Here is a 23,731-nt window from a genome sequence, read left to right on the forward strand (position 1 = left end):
TAATGTTGTTTTCCATGGTCTTTTGGTGTTGCTGAGCTCTCCAGTGCATTCCTTTATTTTAAGAAGGTACCAAATTGTTGGTTTGGCCACTCCTAAAGTTTCTGCTGTCTCTGTCATAGATCTGTGTTGTATCCCCCCAGCCTCCTTCCTGTGATGGCCTCCGTCACTTGTTTCAACGGGAACCATCTGCAGCTCAACACCTCGAAGACCAAGGAGCTGGTCATTGACTTTGGGAGGTCCAGACCAAGGTCACGACCAGCTCTGATCGAGGGAGTTGAGGTGGAGGCTGTGGATTCCTACAAGTACCTCAGGCTGTGGCTGGACAGCAAGCTGGACTGGACTTGCAACACCCACCACCTGTACAGGAAGGTACAGAGCAGGCTGTGCTTTCTGAGGAGGCTGAGGTCCTTTAACATCTGCAGGAAACTCCTGTGGATGTTCTATCAGTCTGTGGTCGCCAGTGTCCTGTTTTGCACCATGGTGTGCTGGGGGGGGGGCAGCACATCCAAGAAGGACACATCCAGGCTGGATAAACTGATCAGGCGGGCCGGCTCTGTGGTCGGCATGAAGCTGGACTCTATGGTGACGGTGGCAGAGAAGAGGACTATGGACAAACTACTGAACATCATGGACGATGCCAGTCACCCTCTGCACACCGTCATCAGAAACCAGAGAAGCCTGTTCAGTGACAGAATGCTCCTTCCCAAGTGCAGGACGAACAGACTCAAAAACTCCTTTGTCCCTCACGCCATCAGACTGTACAACTCCTCTCGGGGGGGGGGGGGGGCAACAGGAGGACAGAGGACGGGAAGGAGCAGTAACCTAGCCTGACAATAAGCAATACCGGACAATGTGCAATATAATGTGCAATACCCCTCCTGCTAGATTTTTTTTTCATATTTTATTTTTTTTATATTTGCATATGTTAATAATTTGTCTAGAAGTTTTCTCTATTTTCTATTCTCTGTTTATTCTGTAATGATGCTGCTGGAATTTTAATTTCCCTGAGGGAACCCTCCCAAAGGGATCAATAAAGTTTTATCTATCTATCTATCTATCTATCTATCTATCTATCTATCTTTGGACCACATATTGAGAATTCCCCATGAACAGCTACCAAATGCAAATTCAACATTTTGCTGGAATCAGCTCCACACCTTTTTTTCTCCTTAATTCGTCATGAAATAACAAGGAAACAGGCCACACCTGTCCATGAAACTCTTTATCAGTCAGTTGTCTGATTACTTTTGAGCCTGTGAAAATGGTGGAACCATGTAAAAAAATTATAGCTGTAATTCCTAAACCGTGAATGCACCGATTCTGTTAAATGCCTCGAATTAAAGGCAAGGCAAGGCAAGTTTATTTATATAGCACATTTCATACACAGTGGCAGTTCAATGTGCTTTACAGAAGTAAAAGCAAAACAGTAAACAATAGAAAATAAAATTACATAAAATAAATGGGGAAAAAATAATAAGAATTAAACAATAGTAGAAATAAAATAATAAAATGAAGTAAAAGTTCAGTAAAAAAAACAGCAGAATAAAATAGAATAAAAGTTAAGAAAGTTTAAAACATGTAAAGATGACAATATTAATCAGTTAGCAGAAAGCATCTGAGAACAGCTTGGTCTTTAGTCTAGATTTGAAGCTGCCAACAGCAGGAGCATTTTTGATGTCCTCTGGCAGTTGGTTCCATAGCTGTACTGCATAGTAGCTAAAAGCTGCTTCACCACACTTTGTTTTAACAACAGGTTTTACCAGTAAATTTTGCTGCTGCGATCTGGTAGATCTGATTGGGTTAGGCCGCCGCAACATATCAGAGAGGTAATTGGACCCTGTACCATTTAGAGATTTGTACACCAGCAGCAATGCTTTAAAGTCAATTCTGTAGCTTACTGGAAGCCAGTGAAGGGACCTTAGAATTGGAGTAATGTGCTCTGTTCTTTTAGTTCGTGTGAGAACCCTCGCCGCTGCATTTTGAATCACCTGAAGTCGTTTGATGGTCTTTTTTGGCAGGCCTGTGAAAAGGCCATTGCAGTAATCAACCCTACTAGAGATGAAGGCATGTATAAGTTTTTCCAGATCATTTTTTGACATAAGTCCTCTTAGTTTGGAAATGTTTTTTAGGTGATAAAATGGCGTTTTAGTGATTGCTTTCATGTGACTGTCAAAATTTAGCTCGCTGTCAATGAAAACACCACGATTTTTAACCATATCTTTTGTTTTAATCCCCTTTGTGTCAAGAACAGTGGTAATCCTGAGTCTTTCATCTTTTTTCCCAAATAGAATTACTTCTGTTTTATCTGTGTTCAGCTGAAGAAAATTTTGTGACATCCAGTTGTTGATTTGGTCGATACACTGGTAGAGACATTCAAGGGGGGCATAATCATTAGGTGATAGAGCAAAATAAATTTGGGTGTCATCTGCATAGCAGTGATACAAAATTGAGTTGTTCTTGATAATTTGTCCAAGTGGGAGCATATAAAGGTTGAATAGTAATGGTCCAAGGATCGACCCCTGGGGGACACCACAGGTCAAGGACATTGATGTTGAGGTACAATTTCCCATGGTAACAAAGAAGCTTCTATCTTTTAAGTATGATTTTAACCAATTGATAACTTTACCAGTCAACCCAACCCAGTGTTCAAGTCGATATACCGGTAGCAGTATGTTGTGATCAACAGTATCAAAAGCTGCACTGAGGTCCAGTAACACCAGGACCGATGTTTTGCCTGCATCAGTATTAAGACGAATGTCATTTATAACTTTAATCAGCGCTGTTTCAGTGCTATGATTGGCACGAAATCCTGACTGAAAGTTATCAAAACAGCTGTTTGATATCAAGGAGGCAGTTAATTGATTGAAGACAATTTTTTCAAGAATTTTCCCGATGAATGGTAGATTTGATATTGGCCTGTAGTTGTTTAATACTGAAGCATCCAGATTATTCTTTTTAAGTAGGGGCTTTACAACGGCTTTTTTCAGGGACACAGGAACAATGCCAGTCTCTAGGGATGTATTTATGATCTGAAGCACATCTGTAATTATGAGGTGAAGAACAGACTTAAAAAAGTTGGTGGGCAGAATGTCCAATTCAGATGTTGAGGAACTGAGATTTTGTACAGTTTTTTCAAGAGTCTCGTAATCAATTAAACAAAATTCTGACATTGTGTTGAAATTGTCTGTCTGTGTCACTGGTGATTGCAGCTTTTCAATTATTTGCAACTGAGATATATTATGAGCAATATTCTGCCGTATTTTATCAATTTTACCTTTGAAGAAGGATGCAAACTCATTGCATTTATTAACTGAGAGAAGTTCAGGTGCTAATTGTGGTGGGGGATTAGTTAGCTTCTCTACTGTTGAAAATAGCACACGGGCATTGTTCATATTCCTGTTGATGATGTTGGAGAAGAAAGACTGTCTTGCTTTACGAATTTCATAATTATATTTACAAAGCATCTCTTTATGGATCTGATAATGGATGTGAAGTTTAGATTTGCGCCATTTTCTTTCAGTCTTCCTACATTCTCTCTTTAGCAGTTTAACAGCTGGGTATTGTTTCCATGGTGCTTTCTGCTTGTCACTGACTCTTTTGATTTTGAATGGAGCAATATCATCCATAATTTGGGTCATATTTAAACTAAAAATTTCCAGTAAGTCGTCTACAGAGTCTGACATTTTGGTTGAGATCCGTGAGAGAGCTTGCTCAAAGAGAACACGTGTTGTCATTTGTGACTCTCCTACCTATAGTCATTGAGCTGTTCTGAATGTGAGCGGACATAGAAACATCAGAGAAAACACAGAAATGATCAGATAAGGCCAGGTCAACAACAGTAGTAGAAACAGTAAGACCCTTTGTGATGATGAGGTCAAGGGTATGACCACGAGAGTGGGTCGGCCCCTGAACATGTTGTACTAGGTTGAAGTTGTCAATAAGTGCAAGTAGTTCTCTGACATAAGTGTTTTCAGGATTATCTACATGCAAGTTAAAATCCCCAGATATAATAAGACAGTCAAACTCTAAGCAAATGACTGACAACAGTTCACCAAACTCTTCCAGAAAGACTTTGGCTGAATGTCTCGGAGGCCTGTAAATAGTTAATAACAATATGTTAGGAGAGCATGTAACAAGTGCACATAAGTGTTCAAAGGATGTAAAATCACCAAGTGAGGACTGTTTACATTGAAAAGAGGCTTTGAATATATTTGCGATCCCTTCACCTTTCCCATGTCGGGTAACATTCATAAAATTAAAATTTGGGGGAGCTGCTTCAATAAGGGTGGTAGCACTCTGCTTGATCCAGCCAAGTTTCAGTTAGAAGCAAAAAATCAAGGTTGTGTTTGCAGATAAGATCATTAATTAAAAATGACTTGTTTGAAAGTGATCTAACGTTCAGAAGAGCTAGCTTTACAGAAAGTCTAGAAGTAATATCCGCTTGGGCACTCTGATGTTGTTTTGAAACAGGAAGGAGACTAGACTGGTTTACCCCCTGGGTTAAATATGCTCTATGTTTTCTATTTCTTATCAACACAGGAATAGAGAATGGCATAGGCATACTGGGTCCCAGCTTGTTTTCAAAACTACACCCAATGCAGGGACCCACAGCACATCATACAAGACTCTCTGTATGTTCCATGAGGTTGGGAGGGGGAAGGATTGGAGATGTCATGTATTTATTAAAGCTGAAAGTCTCCACTTTGATCACATCTTGATGGTTTCATTTCAAATCCAGTGTGGTGGTGGCGTACAGAGGCAACATTACGAAAATTGTGTCGCTGTCCAAACACTTATGGACCAAGCTGTAGGCACAAATATTCATCCAAGTATTCCCTCTGTAAAGTGCTGAGATAAAAGGCAGCGTGTCACACAGCACATTTGAATAGCTGATATCTTTTTTAGATGGATGGAGGAATTGTACTGCTGTGGTGTGATAACACATTCCAGGTCAAATTACCTTCTGATTAATGTGTAATTCTCTCTACAGCCTAATGGCTCTAACACACTTAATGACACACTGATTTCATTAGAGATGGAAGAGTATGATACTAAAAGTCTTTCTGAAGAATAAAACGATCACATAATGTACTCTTTATGTTTAAAAAGGGGTTATCCATTAGCATATACATTTAGAATATGCAGGTATATATATAATGTCCAGAGTCCCTGAACTGCAAGGAAACAAAGGCAAAGGTACCAATATCTGGTACAATTTCTTATTTGTTTCATTGTTTGTTGTCACCTTTCTGTTTTATCCAGCAATAACTTTTTCATTAGTTTGTGCTACAGGAGCTCTTCTGTTCTTCTGGATTGGACCATATGGGCTAGCCTTCATGCCCCATGCAAATCAATGAGCCTTTGCAGGGGCATAGCTAGGATTTTTCAAGGGGGGGTCACACACTGACTGGCAGCCTGAGAAAATACATTGAATACATTTGAGAAAATAACGCAGTCTTTGCATCATTCTTTCATCTCATGTTGCGAGCTGTTGAGATGTTGGACAATGATTAGGCCAAATCAGCTTTATCCGGCAGTGTATGGATAGCAGCTCAACATCTTACCCTAGTCAACCGATGCAGCTTGACCATGCTTTCTAGTGCGATCGTGTTGCATTTGTGCAGAACTAGGGTTTTGCCCAAACCACAGAGTCCATACAAGGTTATAGAAACCTTAATGAGGCTGAGGTGACAATCTAGTTAAAAAAAAAAAGTTAGAAAAATTACAGTGGGCGCTTTTCTAATATTCTTATGCGGCTATTGAAGAAATGTATGGTCCAACGGGGGTGGGGGGGTTGGGGTGGGGGGGTGTCACGGGCACCCCAGGACCCCCCCAGCTACACCCCTGCTTTGGCACCCATGACCCTGTCGCCAGTTCACCGGTTGTCCTTTGGATCTTTGGACCACTTTTGGTAGGTACTAACCACTGCATACCAGGAACACCCCACAAGATGTGCCATTATGGAGATGCTCAGACCCAGTCATCTAACCATCACAATTTGGCCCTTGTCAAAGTCACTCAGATCCTTACGCTTGCCCATTTGTCCTGCTTCCAACACATCAACTTCAAGAACTGGCTGTTCTCTTGCTGCCTCATACTAATATACAGTTGTGGTCAGAAGTTTACATACAGTGACATGAATGTCATCTTGGATATGAATGTCATGGCAATATTGGGCTTTCAATGATTTCTCTGAACTGTTCATTTTCTGTGGTGAAATGATTTTACAACAAATTTCTTGAATAGAAAAAAACCATGAATTTGGTGCAGAAGTTTTAATTTATTTTGGGTTTTCTGAAATCAACACAGGGTCAAAGTTATACATACAGGGTCAAAAATTTACATACGCTCACTTTGATTATTAATTCAGAGGTGCTGAAACTTCCAAAACGTCTCGTCTTGCCAAGGCCAAGGCCTCTTAACTTCCTGTTAGTGATTATGATTGACTACAGCTGGTAGCTTCTCTTTGCCTTCATAAAAAGGGTTTGTTTACAGCACTCATTGGATTGACCAACACACAGTAAAATGGGAAAGTCCAAGGAGCTCAGTGCAGATCTGAGAAAGAGGATTACAGATGTACACAACTCAGGAATGTCTCTTAGAGCCATTTCTAAACAACTGCAGATCCCAAGATCAGTTCAAACAATTGTATGTAAGTCATTGTGAGGTGTAGTCACTTTGCCAAGCCGCTTTGCTTCAAGAAAAATCCAAACTGTCATCCTCAGCTGAAAGGAAATTGGTTTGGATGGTCAGGAACAACCCTGGAACCACCATGCCACAGCCCTGCCATGAACTGGAAGCTGATGGATCACTGTCTACAGTTCAGTGAGTTTTATATCACCATGGACTAAAAGGCTGCTATCCAAGAAATAACCCCCTGCTCCAAAATTGATACCTTCAAGTTTAACTAAAGTTTGCAACTAACCACATGGACAAAGAAAAAAGCCTTCTGGAAGAAAGTTGTATGGTCAGATGAGACAAAGATTGAGTTGTTTGGCCACAATGACTACCATGTACAGAGGGACGCTGCTGGTGGTGGTGGTGGTAGAATCATCATGCTCTGGGGCTGTTTTGCTGCCAGTGGAACTGGTTCATTGCACAAAGTGGATGGAATAATGAAGAAGGAGGACTACCTCAGAATTTTTCAGCATAACCTCAAACCGTTGGAAACTTGAACATGACTGGGAGTCACAACAGGACAATGAACCCACACACGCATCAGAGCTGGCTGTGGAGGATAAAGCAGGCTAACACTAAGCTTAAAACAAGTCCTGACTTCAACCCTATTGAAAATATATGGACTGTGCTTATAAGGCGAGTCCATGCCAAGAAAAAAAAAATAATTTAATTGAACTCTACCAATTCTACCATGAAGAGTCGTGAAATATCCAACCAGAATTCTGCCAGAAGCTTGTTCATCTAATCTCATCTCATCTCATTATCTCTAGCCACTTTATCCTGTTCTACAGGGTCGCAGGCAAGCTGGAGCCTATCCCAGCTGACTACGGGCGAGAGACGGGGTACACCCTGGACAAGTCGCCAGGTCATCACAGGGCTGACACATAGACACAGACAACCATTCACACTCACATTCACACCTACGGTCAATTTAGAGTCACCAGTTAACCTAACCTGCATGTCTTTGGACTGTGGGGGAAACCGGAGCACCCGGAGGAAACCCACGCGGACACGGGGAGAACATGCAAACTCTGCACAGAAAGGCCCTCACCGGCCACGGGGCTCGAACCCGGACCTTCTTGCTGTGAGGCGACAGCGCTAACCACTACACCACCGTGCCGCCCAAAGCTTGTTCATGGTAAACAAAAAATGTTTGGTCAAGGTGAATCTTGCGAAGGGACATTTTACCCAAATATTAGGTGTGGTGTATGTAAATTTTTGACCCTGTATGTATACTTTTGACCCTGTGTTGATTTCAGAAAACTCAAAGAAAATTGTGCACCGAATTCTAGTTTTGTTTTTCTTTTTAAAGCTGTATGCTGTACAATCATTCTGCCACAGAAAACGAACAGTTCAGAGAAATCACTGAAAGCCCAAATATTGCTATCACATTCATATCCAAGATGACATTCATGTCACTGTATGTAAACTTCTGACCACAACTGTAAGTGAGGTAGTGTGTCTGTCGTGAAGATATAAACACACTGGAGCACTGAGTTTGTTCCTGAACCAGATCAGATTAGATAGAGTTCAGGAAGTTCCAAAGCTCTGATGGCACTCGGTGTGACAATTCACCACAGAGCACCAGTGAGACACTGGGTTTTAACCACTGCTTCATGGAAACTAGTCCATGCAATGTGTGTTTTTTGTTTTGCTTTGTTTTTCCAGGAAGGTTTTCGAGAACAAGGCAAAGATTCTTTTATATGCTGAAAATTTTCTTCACATTCTACACAAAAACATTGCACCTGAGAAAAGACACGTGTTCAGAAAAGCTGTGAGTGGTTTTAAACATAGCGCTAATCTTACTTCACAATAGCAAGCGACAACATAACAGTTTCTACCTGCGTGTGTCTCATTTCTGTTCCTATTAGTTAAGATGCTGTAAAGCGACAAATCTAAACAATTGGCTGGAATGGTTCCTTGTATCAATCCTTTGGTGCATGTGGTCTGACATTTCTTGAGTTCCCCACTCACAACTTTAGTTCCTTCCTGCAGTTATTTCCTGTTTAGTATTTGTTACACAGAAAAGTAGGAGAAAAAATGTATATCTGTATATTTCATTGTAAAATCATGACTTAATGGTTAGAGAAGCAGCTTTGGGGCCAAAAGGTTGCTAGTTCAAGTCCCTGGACCAGCAGGAATGGCTGAAGTGTCCTTGAGCAAGGCACCGAACTCCAACTGCACCCTGGGCTGCTCTGGGTATGTCGTACCGTACGTTGCTCTGGATAACAGCGTCTGCTAAATGCCTGTAATGTAATATATTGTCATATACAACCCCTTATGAAACGTGTATAGAGGAATCATAAAGAGAAATAAACAGAGCAGAGAATGTAGATAGTTTCGATGCGCGTGCACTGCAAACAACCAGTTTCACACTGATTACTGTACTATTTAATTTGTGTTGATCTCATTAACTTTAGAAGCTATATACACTGTGCGTAGCTCATCTCATCTCATCATCTCTAGCCGCTTTATCCTTCTACAGGGTCGCAGGCAAGCTGGAGCCTATCCCAGCTGACTATGGGCGAAAGGCGGGGTACACCCTGGACAAGTCGCCAGGTCATCACAGGGCTGACACATAGACACAGACAACCATTCACACTCACATTCACACCTACGCTCAATTTAGAGTCACCAGTCAACCTAACCTGCATGTCTTTGGACTGTGGGGGAAACCGGAGCACCTGGAGGAAACCCACGCGGACACGGGGAGAACATGCAAACTCCACACAGAAAGGCCCTCGCCGGCCCCGGGGCTCGAACCCAGGACCTTCTTGCTGTGAGGCGACAGCGCTAACCACTACACCACCGTGCCGCCCCCTGTGCGTAGCTACTACCTAAAAAAAAAAAAACTGCAAATGTAGAAAGCGTTCACTACACAGTCACAAAAGACAAAATACCAGCGACTTGAGCTACTTGTCACTTGTTAGTGTGAATGCAGAAGATTTACTGTTTTACCAAGTGACTTTATTGATGGCAAAAAAACAGCTGCTTGTTAGGCTCTGGTCACATAACAGCTCATGATGGGTTTGCGAATACTTGGCAATGAAAAATTGGTAGCATCGCCACGAATCAAATGTTCTCTGAGTTTCACAAATTTTGATGTGTCTCTGCCTCATGAGTGACCAAAAACATCACAAAAAATTTCAGTGTATGCACTGAAATTTGGTGACAATGTTTTCGTCGGCAAACTAAGCGACGAATACTCGCAGATGGGTTTGGGAAGACTTCCCGAAGCTCAGAGAAGCATCACCGAGCCTCTTGAGATGTATTTGTCTCGAATCCATGTCCCTGATGCTCGCAGGGGCCTCAGCTACACATAGGTGAAGTGTAGCCTAACCTTCAACAAGACATCTCTCTCTCTCTCTCTCTCTCTCTCTCTCTCTCATGTCTCATTATCTGTAGCCGCTTTATCCTGTTCTACAGGGTCGCAGGCAAGCTGGAGCCTATCCCAGCTGACTACGGGCGAAAGGCGGGGTACACCCTGGACAAGTCACCAGGTCATCACAGGGCTGACACATAGACACAGACAACTATTCACACTTACATTCACACCTACGGTCAATTTAGAGTCACCAGTTAACCTAACCTGCATGTCTTTGGACTGTGGGGGAAACTGGAGCACCCGGAGGAAACCCATGCGGACACGGGGAGAACATGCAAACTCCGCACAGAAAGGCCCTCGCCGGCCTCGGGGCTCAAACCCGGACCTTCTTGCTGTGAGGCGACAGTGCTAACCACTACACCACCGTGCTGCCCTCAACAAGACATGAAAAGTGCATTTACAACTGGCGATCCTTCACCGCGGTTCGTAATTGGTTGGGCAAAGGGTTCATGAATATTCAGCAAATGTTTGGCGATGGTTAGACGAAGTATTTGTGATTGTCACTGATTGGCTGGCGCTGATGTCACGCAGACAAACTTCATATCTTTGAGCAACCGTGTAATTTTATATATATCGCATTCAGGAAGGATGGAAACATTTGAACTGATATCATTTTGATTTTTTTTTTTACTATGAATAATTTTTATTCATCCATTATCTATACTATTATCTGTATAGATGTATATAATCTGCTATCAAACCAAAGGGTAGAAGCAAATCTCAAAATACACAAGTGAGCTTGAGGTCATATACCAGAATCAGTCATAATCATCAACTATCCATCAGTTATCTATAGCGCTTATCCGTCAGGATCGTGTCGGAAGCTGGAGCCAATCCCAGCTGATTTTAGGCAAAATGCAGGGCTCACCATGGACAGGTCACCAATCTGTCACAGGGCTACCAAGAATAACTTAAATTATTATACATACAGGACACTTTTTTGATGGAATAAAAACGTGTTCTATTCCCTTCTAGCGGGTTTCATTTATATGGTTTGATAGCATGCAATATTGTTAGCATATCGCTTATCCTACGGTACGTGTATTATGTCACTCTACTCAATGGAGAACGAGCATTGAATATGGTTTACGATATTGCACAGTTGTCAAGACAACATGATGTCACACGTGTCACACGTCGGAGACGTAAAACTTCCATGCTAGCGAGCGACTGGGACAATTTGTAAACAAACATGGCTGCCAGGTTTGCTTTGTTAAATACAGAAGATTTTAAGAGAATTTTGAAAGAGAAAGATGCATTGAACACCTGAAAGGAATGTGTATGGATAATAATAACAATAATAATAATAATAATAATTCCATTTAGCTACTCGTCTTCAACTCGTTCAGCATCATGCTAGTTGAATTGAATATATCTGATATACCATGAAAAAAACCCAGCCAATATTATTTATTTAAATATACTATTCCACTATCTCAGTTGCCTGTCAATGATGAAGGAAAATCTGTTCAACTGAACACATTTTATTCCAAATGTGTTCACATCTTTTGTCCAAATGGGTGTGCAAACTTTTCCACTCAACCGTATGCTATTAGTAAACAACTGTGCAGATCAATGTGTGAAACGGAAAATACGATGCTAACGCCTGACCGAATAAAAATAAAATATTAAATTGAAAGGACACTACAGGTGATGACACAGTGGTGTAGTGGTTAGCACTGTCGCCTCACAGCAAGAAGGTCCTGGGTTCGAGCCCAGCGGCCGGCGAGGGCCTTTCTGTGTGGAGTTTGCATGTCCTCCCTGTGTCTGCGTGGGTTTCCTCAGGGTGCTCTGGTTTCCCCCACAGTCCAAAGACATGCAGGTTAGGATAATTGTCAGCCCTGTGATGATCTGGCGACTTGTCCAGGGTGTACCCCGCCTCTCACCCATAGTCAGCTGGGATAGGCTCCAGCTTGCCTACGACCCTGCACAGGATAAGCGATAATGGATGGATGGACACAACAAGTTTGCCAGAAATACATTAAGACTAAGTACTAGCAAGATGTTTTTGTAGGTTTAAGTCTAAAACTAGGCTTTAATTTGCATCTAAGACATCATAGAAGAGTAAAATTCAAAATAGTACATTCAAACTTTCAGGTTTAAGGATAAATAAAATGATCAGTGTGGCAAAATTAAGTACACAGTTGCACAGATTAATTTAAACATTTAATTAAAAGGCATTTAGCTTCACCTGTGAGGAATACATACAGAATAATTACACAAAGTTTCCTGTATCCAGAGAAGGAAATTAAAAATTAAAAAAAAAAAAAGTTAAAATGATCCAAGGGCGATTTTCTGATCTTGGAAACGGCTTCGCTTCTTGTAAGACAAACCTGAGTGATGGAAAAATACAAACAGGAATTGTTTAAACACCGTACTGAGCACCTTATCTAAGATGTAGCACCAATCCTTCTGAGAAGGTCTTTGAGATCACGACTGGACTTTTACATCAAAACTTTCTTTTATCTGAACTCCGAGGTGATCAATTTGGCGTATAGCAAATACTGTACATGTTGGGTGTCACCTTGTTTCATACTTTACACGATATCTATAGAACACACACAGAAACACATTTCGGTGGAACTATATAGATGAGTGCAAAAGTTTGCGCACCCTTACTTCCATATGAAGGAACCAAGGCGTTTAATTTGGTTACTTATACAGACGTTTCCCTTTAATTTTAGTGAATTTAAATATTGTATTTTATATAAAAATTGGATTTATAAATATATACCAATATGGACTCTTAATTGTCTTTAAGGACTTGTTCATGTTCCCTGTTGTTTGTTTTCTTTCAGTTATTCAGTAATGCTTTAAAATTAAGGTTCAGTTAACTGACATTACTTAACACGTTAGTTAAAATGAACGAACCATCAAGTTCATTAAAGGCAGGGTAGGTAATTTTGGAGAAACCAACAAGATTTTGAAAGTATCCAAAACAAAATTCCCACCCCCTCCCTTCAGGCCTCCCTCCAAAGCCACTCCTACAAAACACATGAACACACACTGCCTGACTACCGCTGGAGGATGAGTCTATTAGAGAGAGTGCTGGTGGGAGGAGCGTAGCACTTCTTTGTCATATCCAACTACCTCATGTCTCATTCACATGTAAGAAAATACAGAACGTTATTACAATGAATGTAAACAATGAACATGGCTATTGTTAGTATTCACAGCTGTCGACTAGCTCACTAGCTTTAGCAATATCTCTGCTTCGCCTTGTGGAAGACCCAAGGCATGTGCAACGAGTGCATGGGCAGAGTGGAAATGATTGGTCAGACTTTTTACAGTCCTGCCATAGATTACAGATTTTTCTTTTATTGTAAAAAGAATGAACAAATATAATGAAAAATGCTTTTGAAAAAATTATCTGTCCTGCCTTTAATATAAAGTAAGACACGTTAACAAAACAAGTTAACACAAGTATCAATTAATGAATAAAACATGACAGGGAATTTGATTATTTTCTAATGACAGCATGTCCTAAAATGCTTTATTCCTCTTAGATCACAGCAATTTGCCAGTGATTAAATTTTTTTATTTATTAAAAATTGATGTACTTTCAGCCATTTATAGTTGCATTTAACGTTGTGGAGCGTCCACAAAGCAAGTGATTTCCTGTTCTCACTTATGTTACAGCACCTATAAACAGTCATTCCCTCATCAGCCTCTCTTTTTTTTTATTTCTCATGAAGACAAAAATGTCACGTTTGAGAGAAACCACAACACATAAATAAACTCCTCTGTCCTGAAAACATAAAATTACAGCTGTCACTGTTCCAGTAACTCTGACTGTGACAAAGTGCTCACACTGGAGACTCCTTCCATCATTGTTAAATAAACTAACATATTATTCTCTGAACATAAATCTTCACCATATCAATGATTACATGCTTTTCTTTGTTGAATATCAACACATTTTAAATCTGGTTTTTAGTAGTCCTCAATTACGTCGGGTGTCTGCTGTAGAAATCCCTGCAAACGAGCTGTTACTATAGAAACGACAGCGTATTAGAATAAGCGCGTATTAGAATAAGCGCATTATTATAAACCTACTGTCAGAGCTTCTGTTAGAGAAAATTAATCAATAAATTCCGACCAGTCAAAATTGAGAATTCAAGAGCACTGTAGAATAAATAAGACTTAATTTTTCAGAACTTCTCTGAAGGCCCTGATTCAAGAGTTTTCACTCTTTTAATTACCAACATTTTCCCATGTGGATTTAAATACAGTCGCTGAATAAATCATAATGGTTACTCAGTAGTAAGTTTTAAGATGAAGAACTGCATAATAAGCTGGGAGTTTCGTTTTGTGGGTGAAAAATATTTAACAAAGTAAACATATGAATAAATTAGTTGGGATGAAAAATTTTAAGCATGTAAAAGATTTTCAACAGGAAAACCCAATAACCCAATTAAAATAACACAGAACTTAATTTTGTTTGTCTTTTTTAAGGTTTTTTTGTTACCAGAAACCAAAGAAAATGCAAACTTTTGTACTCAACTTTACCTAATAAGAGCCAGAATATCAAAACCTGGCTCCAGACCCTGTAAAAGTGGTTGGTGGACAAAATCCTCTTGGCACCCTGATGTTGAGCTTTTAGCTGATATACAGTATATACATACACAAAATGACTTGTTTTAGTTGTAATAATACTAATATTAATCTAAGCATAATATGTAATGTTAGAAAGAAAGAAAGAAAGAAAGAAAGAAAGAAAGAAAGAAAGAAAGAAAGAAAGAAAGAAAGAAAGAAAGAGCAGAACTGGTCTTAGATCAGTATAGAAAGTCAAATCCCTCAGACTGATGTATGACAAGAGCTTCAGCATTTCAGTAAAAATCATTCCTAATAAAATAATTAACATGTACAGTAAGAAATATACGTATTGTTCAAGACACTTAAATAATCACTTTAAAATGCATATAAAGAAAAAAATAGTTTCTGCTCTTAGCAGCAATATAAAATAAGAGAGAGAGTGCGAGAGAGATGTTTGGTTCTGAGGAGCGCGAAAGAAAAAGAAAAACAACAAGCATCACTGGTGAGGAAGAACAAGACCAAAAAAAAAACCTCATTATGGCTGAAGGAACACAGGAACAGAGTTTAACAGACGTGTTTGCTTTTTTCTTTTATCTTTCTGGATTCCCTGCACAGCATGTGTTCAGGGCTCCCTGAGAAAAGATGAGTTAGGTGAAGCATGGATGCGTCCGTCTCCCATCGTTCAGAAAGTCCTCTGTGCGCTAATCTCTTACAGATAAAGCGGAAAAAGATGCTGAACAAAGTTGAACTTCAGTTCGAGTCCGGGACACAAAATCATGTTAATACGTCGGATTATTAATTATTATAATGAGCCGTGACGTAATGGACAGAAGACGAAAGAGGCAGAGGCTTCTGCAAGTGCTAAAAGTTACGAATCACAATCTTTATAAACCCATGTACACAAAAATTGGCCTCAGAATTATAAATTATTCCTGAAAATTAAATCACAAAAGAAAAATATAGGATCCATTTTTTTAAACAAATGAGGTAGTGGCTGGGAGTCGTAGATGTATGAAGCACCCTCAAATATGCTTTAAGTCTCCCATTAAACAAATCAAATTATTCTTTAAAAAAAAATTATAATTAGACTTCATGTACATGTCCTTCATCTTTTCTCAGCAGTTCCTCACTGTTATATATATAAAACTCCTGAGAAACTCCTGCCGAGGAATGTATTTGATTTATTGGACTATCTGTTTGCACCCGGGTGAAAATATCATAATTAGCCACACAGAACTGCTAACTGCTCCCATAAACACACAAAAATTGATCACGAGATATGAACAAATCCTTCATTTTCACTTTTTTTTTTTTTTGCCTCACTGTAGTAGCATAAAAGATTGGTTTTATTTACACAACACTAAGCTATTTAGCTTACACAGCAAGCTAACTAACATGAAGTAAATTCCTGTTTTGTGAAATCAAAACCAGTAGCCAAGTTTGCTAGCAAGCTATCTAACAATATGCTAACAACTATTAAGTTTCTTGTGAAATTAAATAAACTCAGTGGCCAAGTTTTCTAGCAAGCTAACTAACATTAGCCAACCTAACAGACTGAATTAAAACCAGTATCAAAGCTAGCTAGCTAGCTAAGTTTAGGTTAACCACTATATTATTAAATCAAACCCAGTAATAAATTTTTAACAAGATAGCTAACATTACATAAACAACTGTACTTTGTTGTGCCATTTAAACTAGTAGCAGAGTTCACTAGCAAGCTAGCTAACACGAGGCTAATCAGTATAGTGTGAAGGGTTAGCTAGCAAGCGAGCTAATATTAGGCTAACTATTATACTGTATTATGTGATTTAACCAGTAGGAACGTTTACCAGAAAGCTAGCTAAGATTAAGCTAATTATTATATTTTAAACTTATAACTAGTAGTAAAGTTTGCTTAAAAAAACTGGATGTAGTAACACTGAGTTGCTAACAATGCATGAAGATTTTTGGACAAGAAGTAAACTTTTATATTGCTAACACCAACCAGGTGCAAATACACTTTCCTATTTTCACTTTTCACCCTGGTGCAAACAGAAACTGCTGTAGTGTGTGTGTGACAGAGAGAGAGAGAGAGAGAGAGAGAGCGAGAGAGAGAGGGGAATGAAATCAACTGATAGGTACGATTTAATCAAGCTGAAAGGAAAGTGAATGTGTGTGTGTGTGTGTGTTAACCCTGAGATGTCTGTAGTGCGTGGCAGGGTTGTGGACTCTCTACAGCTGCTTTGTAGGTACTGCAGTAATCTCTGATCGGTCTGTTCAGGCCTAGTCCACACTAACACAATTGTACATCTCATCTCATCTCATCTCATTATCTCTAGCCGCTTTATCCTGTTCTACAGGGTCGCAGGCGAGCTGGAGCCTATCCCAGCTGACTACGGGCGAAAGGCGGGGTACACCCTGGACAAGTCGCCAGGTCATCACAGGGCTGACACATAGACACAGACAACCATTCACACTCACATTCACACCTACGCTCAATTTAGAGTCACCAGTTAACCTAACCTGCATGTCTTTGGACTGTGGGGGAAACCGGAGCACCCGGAGGAAACCCACGCGGACACGGGGAGAACATGCAAACTCCACACAGAAAGGCCCTCGCCGGCCACGGGGCTCGAACCCGGACCTTCTTGCTGTGAGGCGACAGCGCTAACCACTACACCACCGTGCCGCCCTCAACAAGACATGAAAAGTGCATTTACAATTGGCGATCCTTCACCGCGGGGTGCCGCCCATACAATTGTACATTTTAAAAATAATTTAAATTAAATTTAAAAGTTTTGGCAAAATGACATTTTCAAGCTGCTTTTCTAAAAGTTTCTGGTACACAGCGAAACATACGGTAATAAAAAGGACAGAAAACGGCATACTAGGCTCGCAAACTGGGTGTCTGACCCACAAACTTCACAAAATGTCCGCCATTTTGGTTTGTTTTTACAACATGAACATAAAGAAAGAATGCTTTCTTCCATGCTACAGTTTCACAAATTAAATTAAGATATGGAAAAAAGCGTCATTACAAGTCCTGACATGTTGGAATTGCAGAGATGACATGACAGTTATAGGACACGCCAGTGTTTTTGAAAAACTATGAAATTTTTTTTGCATTTTTCCAATTTGGAGAGCAAATATGAAAAGCTGCATCTTCAGCAATCGAAAAAAACAGATCGTATATATCAAATATAACTAAATTTCTTGTTAGTGTGGACTAGACCCATATTTTGCTCTGATCTTCACACACTGACATCTGATTCCATCTCCAGAGTAAGAAAAGTCCAAATGTACAATATTTATATCAACTATTTATATCACATGTGCATGTATCCATGTATACGAAATGAATACATACAATACATGCACACAGTCAAAAAAAGGGACGAAAAGCATACCCATGGTTTCTAGAGCTAAAAAAATATTCTGTATGTACACACTTATAAAACAATATGTTGCAATAGTGGAATATTGGCATCACGGTTCATTTCCTCCTCTTCTTTTAATGCTTAGGAGCACAGGTAGCTGTGCGAACCTGAGGTAGAGTGGACGAGGCCAGACGTAGCGAAGGCTGGAGGGGAAGTGGGCAGTCCTATCTGAGATAGAACTTTCCTTGAAGGGCGGAGTCTGTGATCTCCGTTCTCTAGAGTGGCCTGAAGGTGTTCGGGGGATACCCCATCTTCGGAAACACCTCCCAAAGTCAGCTGGGCTAGCCCGTTTTCTAGCGGCCCGTTGTGATTAGCCAGTACATCCTGAAAGTGGTTGGGGCTATGTGGAGATCCAGGGTGGATTTCAGTGTCATGTTTGACTGAGGATAACGATGGTGGTGGAGCATCCTCTGCGCATGAGAAGTGTGAAACAGGAGACCCCAGAGAGAGAGTGGTGTCACTCTGAAGCTCCTGCACCTCCTCCACTGGATCAGACAGCTCCGAGTGTACAATCACGTCAGCCTCTACTTGGTTCGAGCCAAGAGACTGCAGATGCTCCTCATGACTGTTCTGAAACACAAAGACACACATGGATATTTGCTTATCATCCTCCTGATGCATATCAGGATCACTGCTTCTTGCTCCAGCTCGACAGATCAATAATGACTGTGCAAACATTGAGCCAATTGATATATGAATCTGGAATGACTGACAGATGAGTAGGTGTTGTCTCTTGATTTCTGTCAAGGTTAATCGAGAAAGTTTTGTCGTCATTAACGTGAAATAAAATCTATCAATATTTATTCTATCCACATTCACTGAATATGAGCAATCGTGCACTCTGATTGGCTACTCTACTACTAGGATATCAGCTCATATACCGTAAGTAGAGAAAAACAAAATGGCGGCACGTGTTGCTAAACCAACCGAGGACAAAATAAAAACTCTACTCAAAAACAAAACAATAAAATTTATCAAGTATTTAAAAGAAACAGAAATAGCTAAAAGAATATAGTTTTTCCCCCCCAGTATCGCCTGTTCCACACTCCAGCCCAGACGATGGCAGTAATAAAACCCTGAAGAAGAAGAAGAAGAAGAAGAAAACCCACCCAAAATAAAAAAAGCAACAAATTATGGAATAAAAGTATTTGATGGTAAGAACGTATGTGTTTTTTTTTCCCCAAGAATTATTACAATCGCATTTTTCACAAATTGCTCCTGTCATTTCGCCGGTTTGTTTCCATTCTAAGTGGAAATTATTTTGTCGGACGTTTTTTAAAGTTTTTATTTATCAAATTTGCAAAAAATAAAAATGCCCTATTTTTCAAAATCCAATGAATGTGACAGAATAAAAGTTATTCCACTCAATCTCGTCGTACATGGCTTATAGCCAACTCAGTGCTACCTACACGCCTCATCGGCTATCAGCTCATGTACGACTCGATTTCCCAAAAAGTTTCCCCTGATTGTGAAACAGCTCGTACAATCTCACAGACTCAGCACAGCAGGACTGCATCATTCTACTAGCATTAATACTCTCTACTACTGTTCCTTTAGAGTTTCTGTCCTCTCTTACTAATTACAGCACAATCTACGACACACCACAGCGTGAAAGAAAATCGTGTTCCACAAAGCCCATTTAGCGTCCGTTGTTTATTACCTTGTTTGTTAGCAAAGTTTATCCAGGTGTAATTATAAAAACTAATATACTCGTTGGCTGTCTAGAACGAGACAAGTCCAAGACAGATATCCATCATTCTAATAGTCACAATATGAGAATGTAATGCACTTGAGTCTCATTTTGAGAAAAGATTACCTCATCACTGTTTAATTTCCCACTTTCCTGTTGTGCATGTACGCTGTTTAATGATGGGACTCAAAAGCAGGATGAAGACATAAATGTCAACGGGAAAATAAATCAGGAACAATACGAGGTGTAATGAAAAGCTAAATCAGGGTTTAATTTGATTTCTCACCACCCTGCTGGGCACATCCTGGTCCTGTTTTGTTAGAGAGTGAGAGAAAACGTGTGTGTGTGTAACTGGTAAGATACGAGCTATAGCACTTCATTCAAACCCCATCCACCTGTCACACACCACTTATTTATAACTAATTGTCACTGGTCATTTAATGTTAATTAGTTTCTCTCTTGCTCAAACACACACGCGCACACACACACCATCTTGCCATAAGATTACAAATACCATATATTGTCCATATATTTTCACAACCATAGTAGACATGCTGTAAATTTACACACACACTCTCTCTTTCACCTTGCTCTCCTTCGTGTCCCAAGGTCCGTTAACGAGACATGGTGCATTTTCTGTTATCGTCTCCCTGTAGGTGCTGATCCGACTGGCCCACTCCCGGCTCACTGAACCATTCCAGCTCGGCTACGTGATACACAAAAAAAGAGCAAATAGGGTAATATGTAATAAAACAGAGTTGACCTAGCATTATATTTGCATAATGATTTTGATTTGAAAATGCTGATTTTAATGATAAAAATGTGCCCTGAATCAGAACATGTTAATGTGTATTTCAGAGCGAAGTTGATTCTTTTGGTTTGGTTGCTGTATGCACAGACTAATGAACAGTTATTCCATGAAATCAAGTTGTACATGAGCTGATAGCCGACAAGGCGCGTAGCACCGAGTTGGCTATCAGCCATGTGTGACGAGATTGAGTGGAATAACTGTTTTATTCTATCCACATTCACTGGATTTTGAGAAACAGAGCATCCATCCATTATCTGTAGCCGCTTTATCCTGTTCTACAGGGTCGCAGGCAAGCTGGAGCCTATCCCAGCTGACTACGGGCGAAAGGCGGGGTACACCCTGGACAAGTCGCCAGGTCATCACAGGGCTGCACATAGACACAGACAACCATTCACACTCACATTCACACCTACGCTCAATTTAGAGTCACCAGTTAACCTAACCTGCATGTCTTTGGACTGTGGGGGAAACCGGAGCACCCGGAGGAAACCCACGCGGACACGGGGAGAACATGCAAACTCCGCACAGAAAGGCCCTCGCCGGCCACGGGGCTTGAACCCAGGACCTTCTTGCTGTGAGGCGACAGCGCTAACCACTACACCACCGTGCCGCCCAGAAACAGAGCATTTTTATTTTTTGCAAATTCGATAAATAATAACTTTATACAAAACATCTGACAAAATAATTTCTGCTTAGAATGTAAACAAACTGGCAAAATGATAGAAGCAATTTGTGAAAAATGCAATAATAATAATTATCGAAAAAAAAGATATGTTCTTACCATCTTACCGGTTGGTTCAGCAACACGCTCCGCCATTTTGTTTTTCTCTACTCATGGTATATGAGCTGATACCCTAGTAGTAGAGCAGCCAATCAGAGCCTGCGATTGCTCATATCCAGTGAATGTGGATAGAATAATTACACATATTAAACTGACTAAAATGAATGATGTGTAGGGCTGAAAACGTCCCTGTAAATCTGTCTTATTTATTTATTACTCAGAGATACAGCAATGGAAAAAGAACATGGAGTCCATGTTAAAGAAATCATTAGATCATTCCATGGCATTTCTGCAAGTACTACTGTTATAGCCATTTCGTGGTTTTCCATCTCTAGGTGTCCTTCACCCAGTGCAAAGAACCTAGGAGTCGTGTTCAAGGAGAAACTCTCCTCCTCAGTGAATATTGCTGCAGTGACCCGGATGTGCAGATTCCTCCTCTACAACATCAGAAGCATCCGCCCCTTTTCTTACCACCACCCTTTTCCACTCAGCTCCTGGTCCAAGCACTGATCCTCTCCCACTTGGACTACTGCAACTCTCTCCTTGCTGGCCTTCCAGCTTCTTCCATCAAGACCCCTGTAGCTCATCCAGAACGCTGCAGCTCACCTGATCTAAAACCTCCCTTGTTCTTCCTATGTCACCCCTCTGCTTGCCGACCTGCACTGGCTACCTGTCGCAGTTTGTATCAAATTTAAGACATTGGTGCTAGCTTACCAGGCTCTCAAGTGGTTAGGGCCGGCATACCTCCAGAGTCTGATTCGCCCCTACACGCCAGCTAGATCCCTACGCTCCACTACTACTGGTCGCCTGGCCCCTCCTCCTGCCCAGCCTGCTCAAGATTGCTGTCTGTTCTGATTCCCTGTTGGCGGAATGACCTTCCCATTGAGGTCAGAACTGCCAAATCCTTGACCACCTTCAAGCTCAGACTGAAGACTCACCTCTTCAGGCTGCACCTCTCCCCTGCCCCCCTGCCCACTGTGTATCGGTCTAGACCAACCCAAGTTGTGTTCTGTCTAGCCTGGGGTTAGCCGTTTGAGTTCCCCATTTAGTTGTACTTTATATGGTGGGTTTGTTTCCTGTTTGAGTGTTTGTACTTCAACAGAATATTACACTAGGTATTGCTGTCACTTGTTCATTTGGCACTAGAACTTTCTTGTCTAGAAGTTCAGCACTCCATGTACCTGACTTTTGCACTCGTTGCACGTCGCTCTGGATAACAGCGTCTGCTAAATGCCATGTAATGTAATGTAATGCATAACAAATTAATATTTGTGTTTTTTAAAGGAGAACGGAAGGCAAATTTATCAAAATTCTATTTATCTCATTTTATTAAATATAGGAATGTATTTTTGATAGCTCTTTTGTCACTGCTATTGCAAGTTATGAGTGTTTGAAATATGCTCTGTAATATATCAGTCCATATGTCAAAGCAACGGCCGTAAACGAGATTCGTTAAGACCTGTGTGAGACATCGTAGGACGGAAGTAAAACGTACAGCGGAAATCAAAGTGACCGACATCTGCCAACGTTGTCAAAAGACGCACGCGCCCTCTTTCGAACGCTGATGTAATCAAGCCGGAAGTTTTGTTTGTTTTGATAGCAATCAGGAAAGTTTGAAAAAGTAGGCAGTAATCATCATTTAAACTCATTTTTGTGCAATATTTTGTTTGGAAAACAGTTTTCAAAATGGCGGCACTGACACCTGGCTGACATTTCACGTTTCGAAGTCTCGCACAAGTCTCGTGAAGATCGCGCGGATAAGCGACGCCTGCCGTGGACCAAACGCACTAAATTCAACACGGCTAAAAACCGAATAGGCCGATAAGTATAATATTTAATTGCAATTAGTTGCCAATACGAGTCACGATATAAGGTTACTGAAACCGAAAACGTAATTGAATAACACGTTAATTAAGAAATAAAACAAGTTTAAAAATGACTTCAGTTCTCCTTTAAGTATAATTTTTGATTATTGGATAATTAATTTGAATTGCATTTATGTTTTTACTGCTAAATGTTGTATTTGTTGTCTTTGTTGTGACGTGAGGGGGCAGAAGGTATATATGATGTAGGCCTTAGAATTAGAGGGAGGCCGATGGAAAATGGTAGCTGGGAGAAACGCACTGTTTTGATCATGCTTCTTATATCTGCTTAGTGAGCTTTTGTTACCAGTTTTTCATTAAATATAAATTATTTTGCTAATTTATTACAACAACTTTTAATTCATCTTTTGTTGCTGCAAATGGACCAGATAAATTATTTTGCAACCGTATTAAGGTGTGTGTGCGTTCTAATCCATCCCGGCTTTCACATTTTTCACGGCTTTTGGAATTATGGAGCAAACGGACACTACAACTACAGTTCTGTTTTTTGTCTCACTTCAGCATCTCCAAAAATAAAATAAACGTAAAAAAAAAAATCCTGCAATCACTTT

At 40.4% G+C, this 23,731-nt stretch overlaps 1 protein-coding gene across 1 annotated transcript in view; it reads right to left on the reverse strand.

Annotated features, from left to right (window-relative positions):
• Positions 1–18,096: 18,096 nt before the first annotated feature.
• The window catches only part of igdcc4 (immunoglobulin superfamily, DCC subclass, member 4), a 154,939-nt gene continuing 149,304 nt past the window's right edge, over positions 18,097–23,731 (reverse strand). The window contains exons 18-19 of the mRNA XM_060911564.1: positions 20,292–20,411; positions 18,097–18,585 (exon numbers count right to left, since the gene is read on the reverse strand). Of these exons, the coding sequence (XP_060767547.1) occupies positions 18,097–18,585; positions 20,292–20,411 (609 nt within the window). The remainder of the gene's footprint in view (positions 18,586–20,291; positions 20,412–23,731) is intronic.

This window comes from Neoarius graeffei, chromosome 27 (assembly GCF_027579695.1).
Source record: "Neoarius graeffei isolate fNeoGra1 chromosome 27, fNeoGra1.pri, whole genome shotgun sequence".
NCBI classification, from domain to species: domain Eukaryota; kingdom Metazoa; phylum Chordata; class Actinopteri; order Siluriformes; family Ariidae; genus Neoarius; species Neoarius graeffei.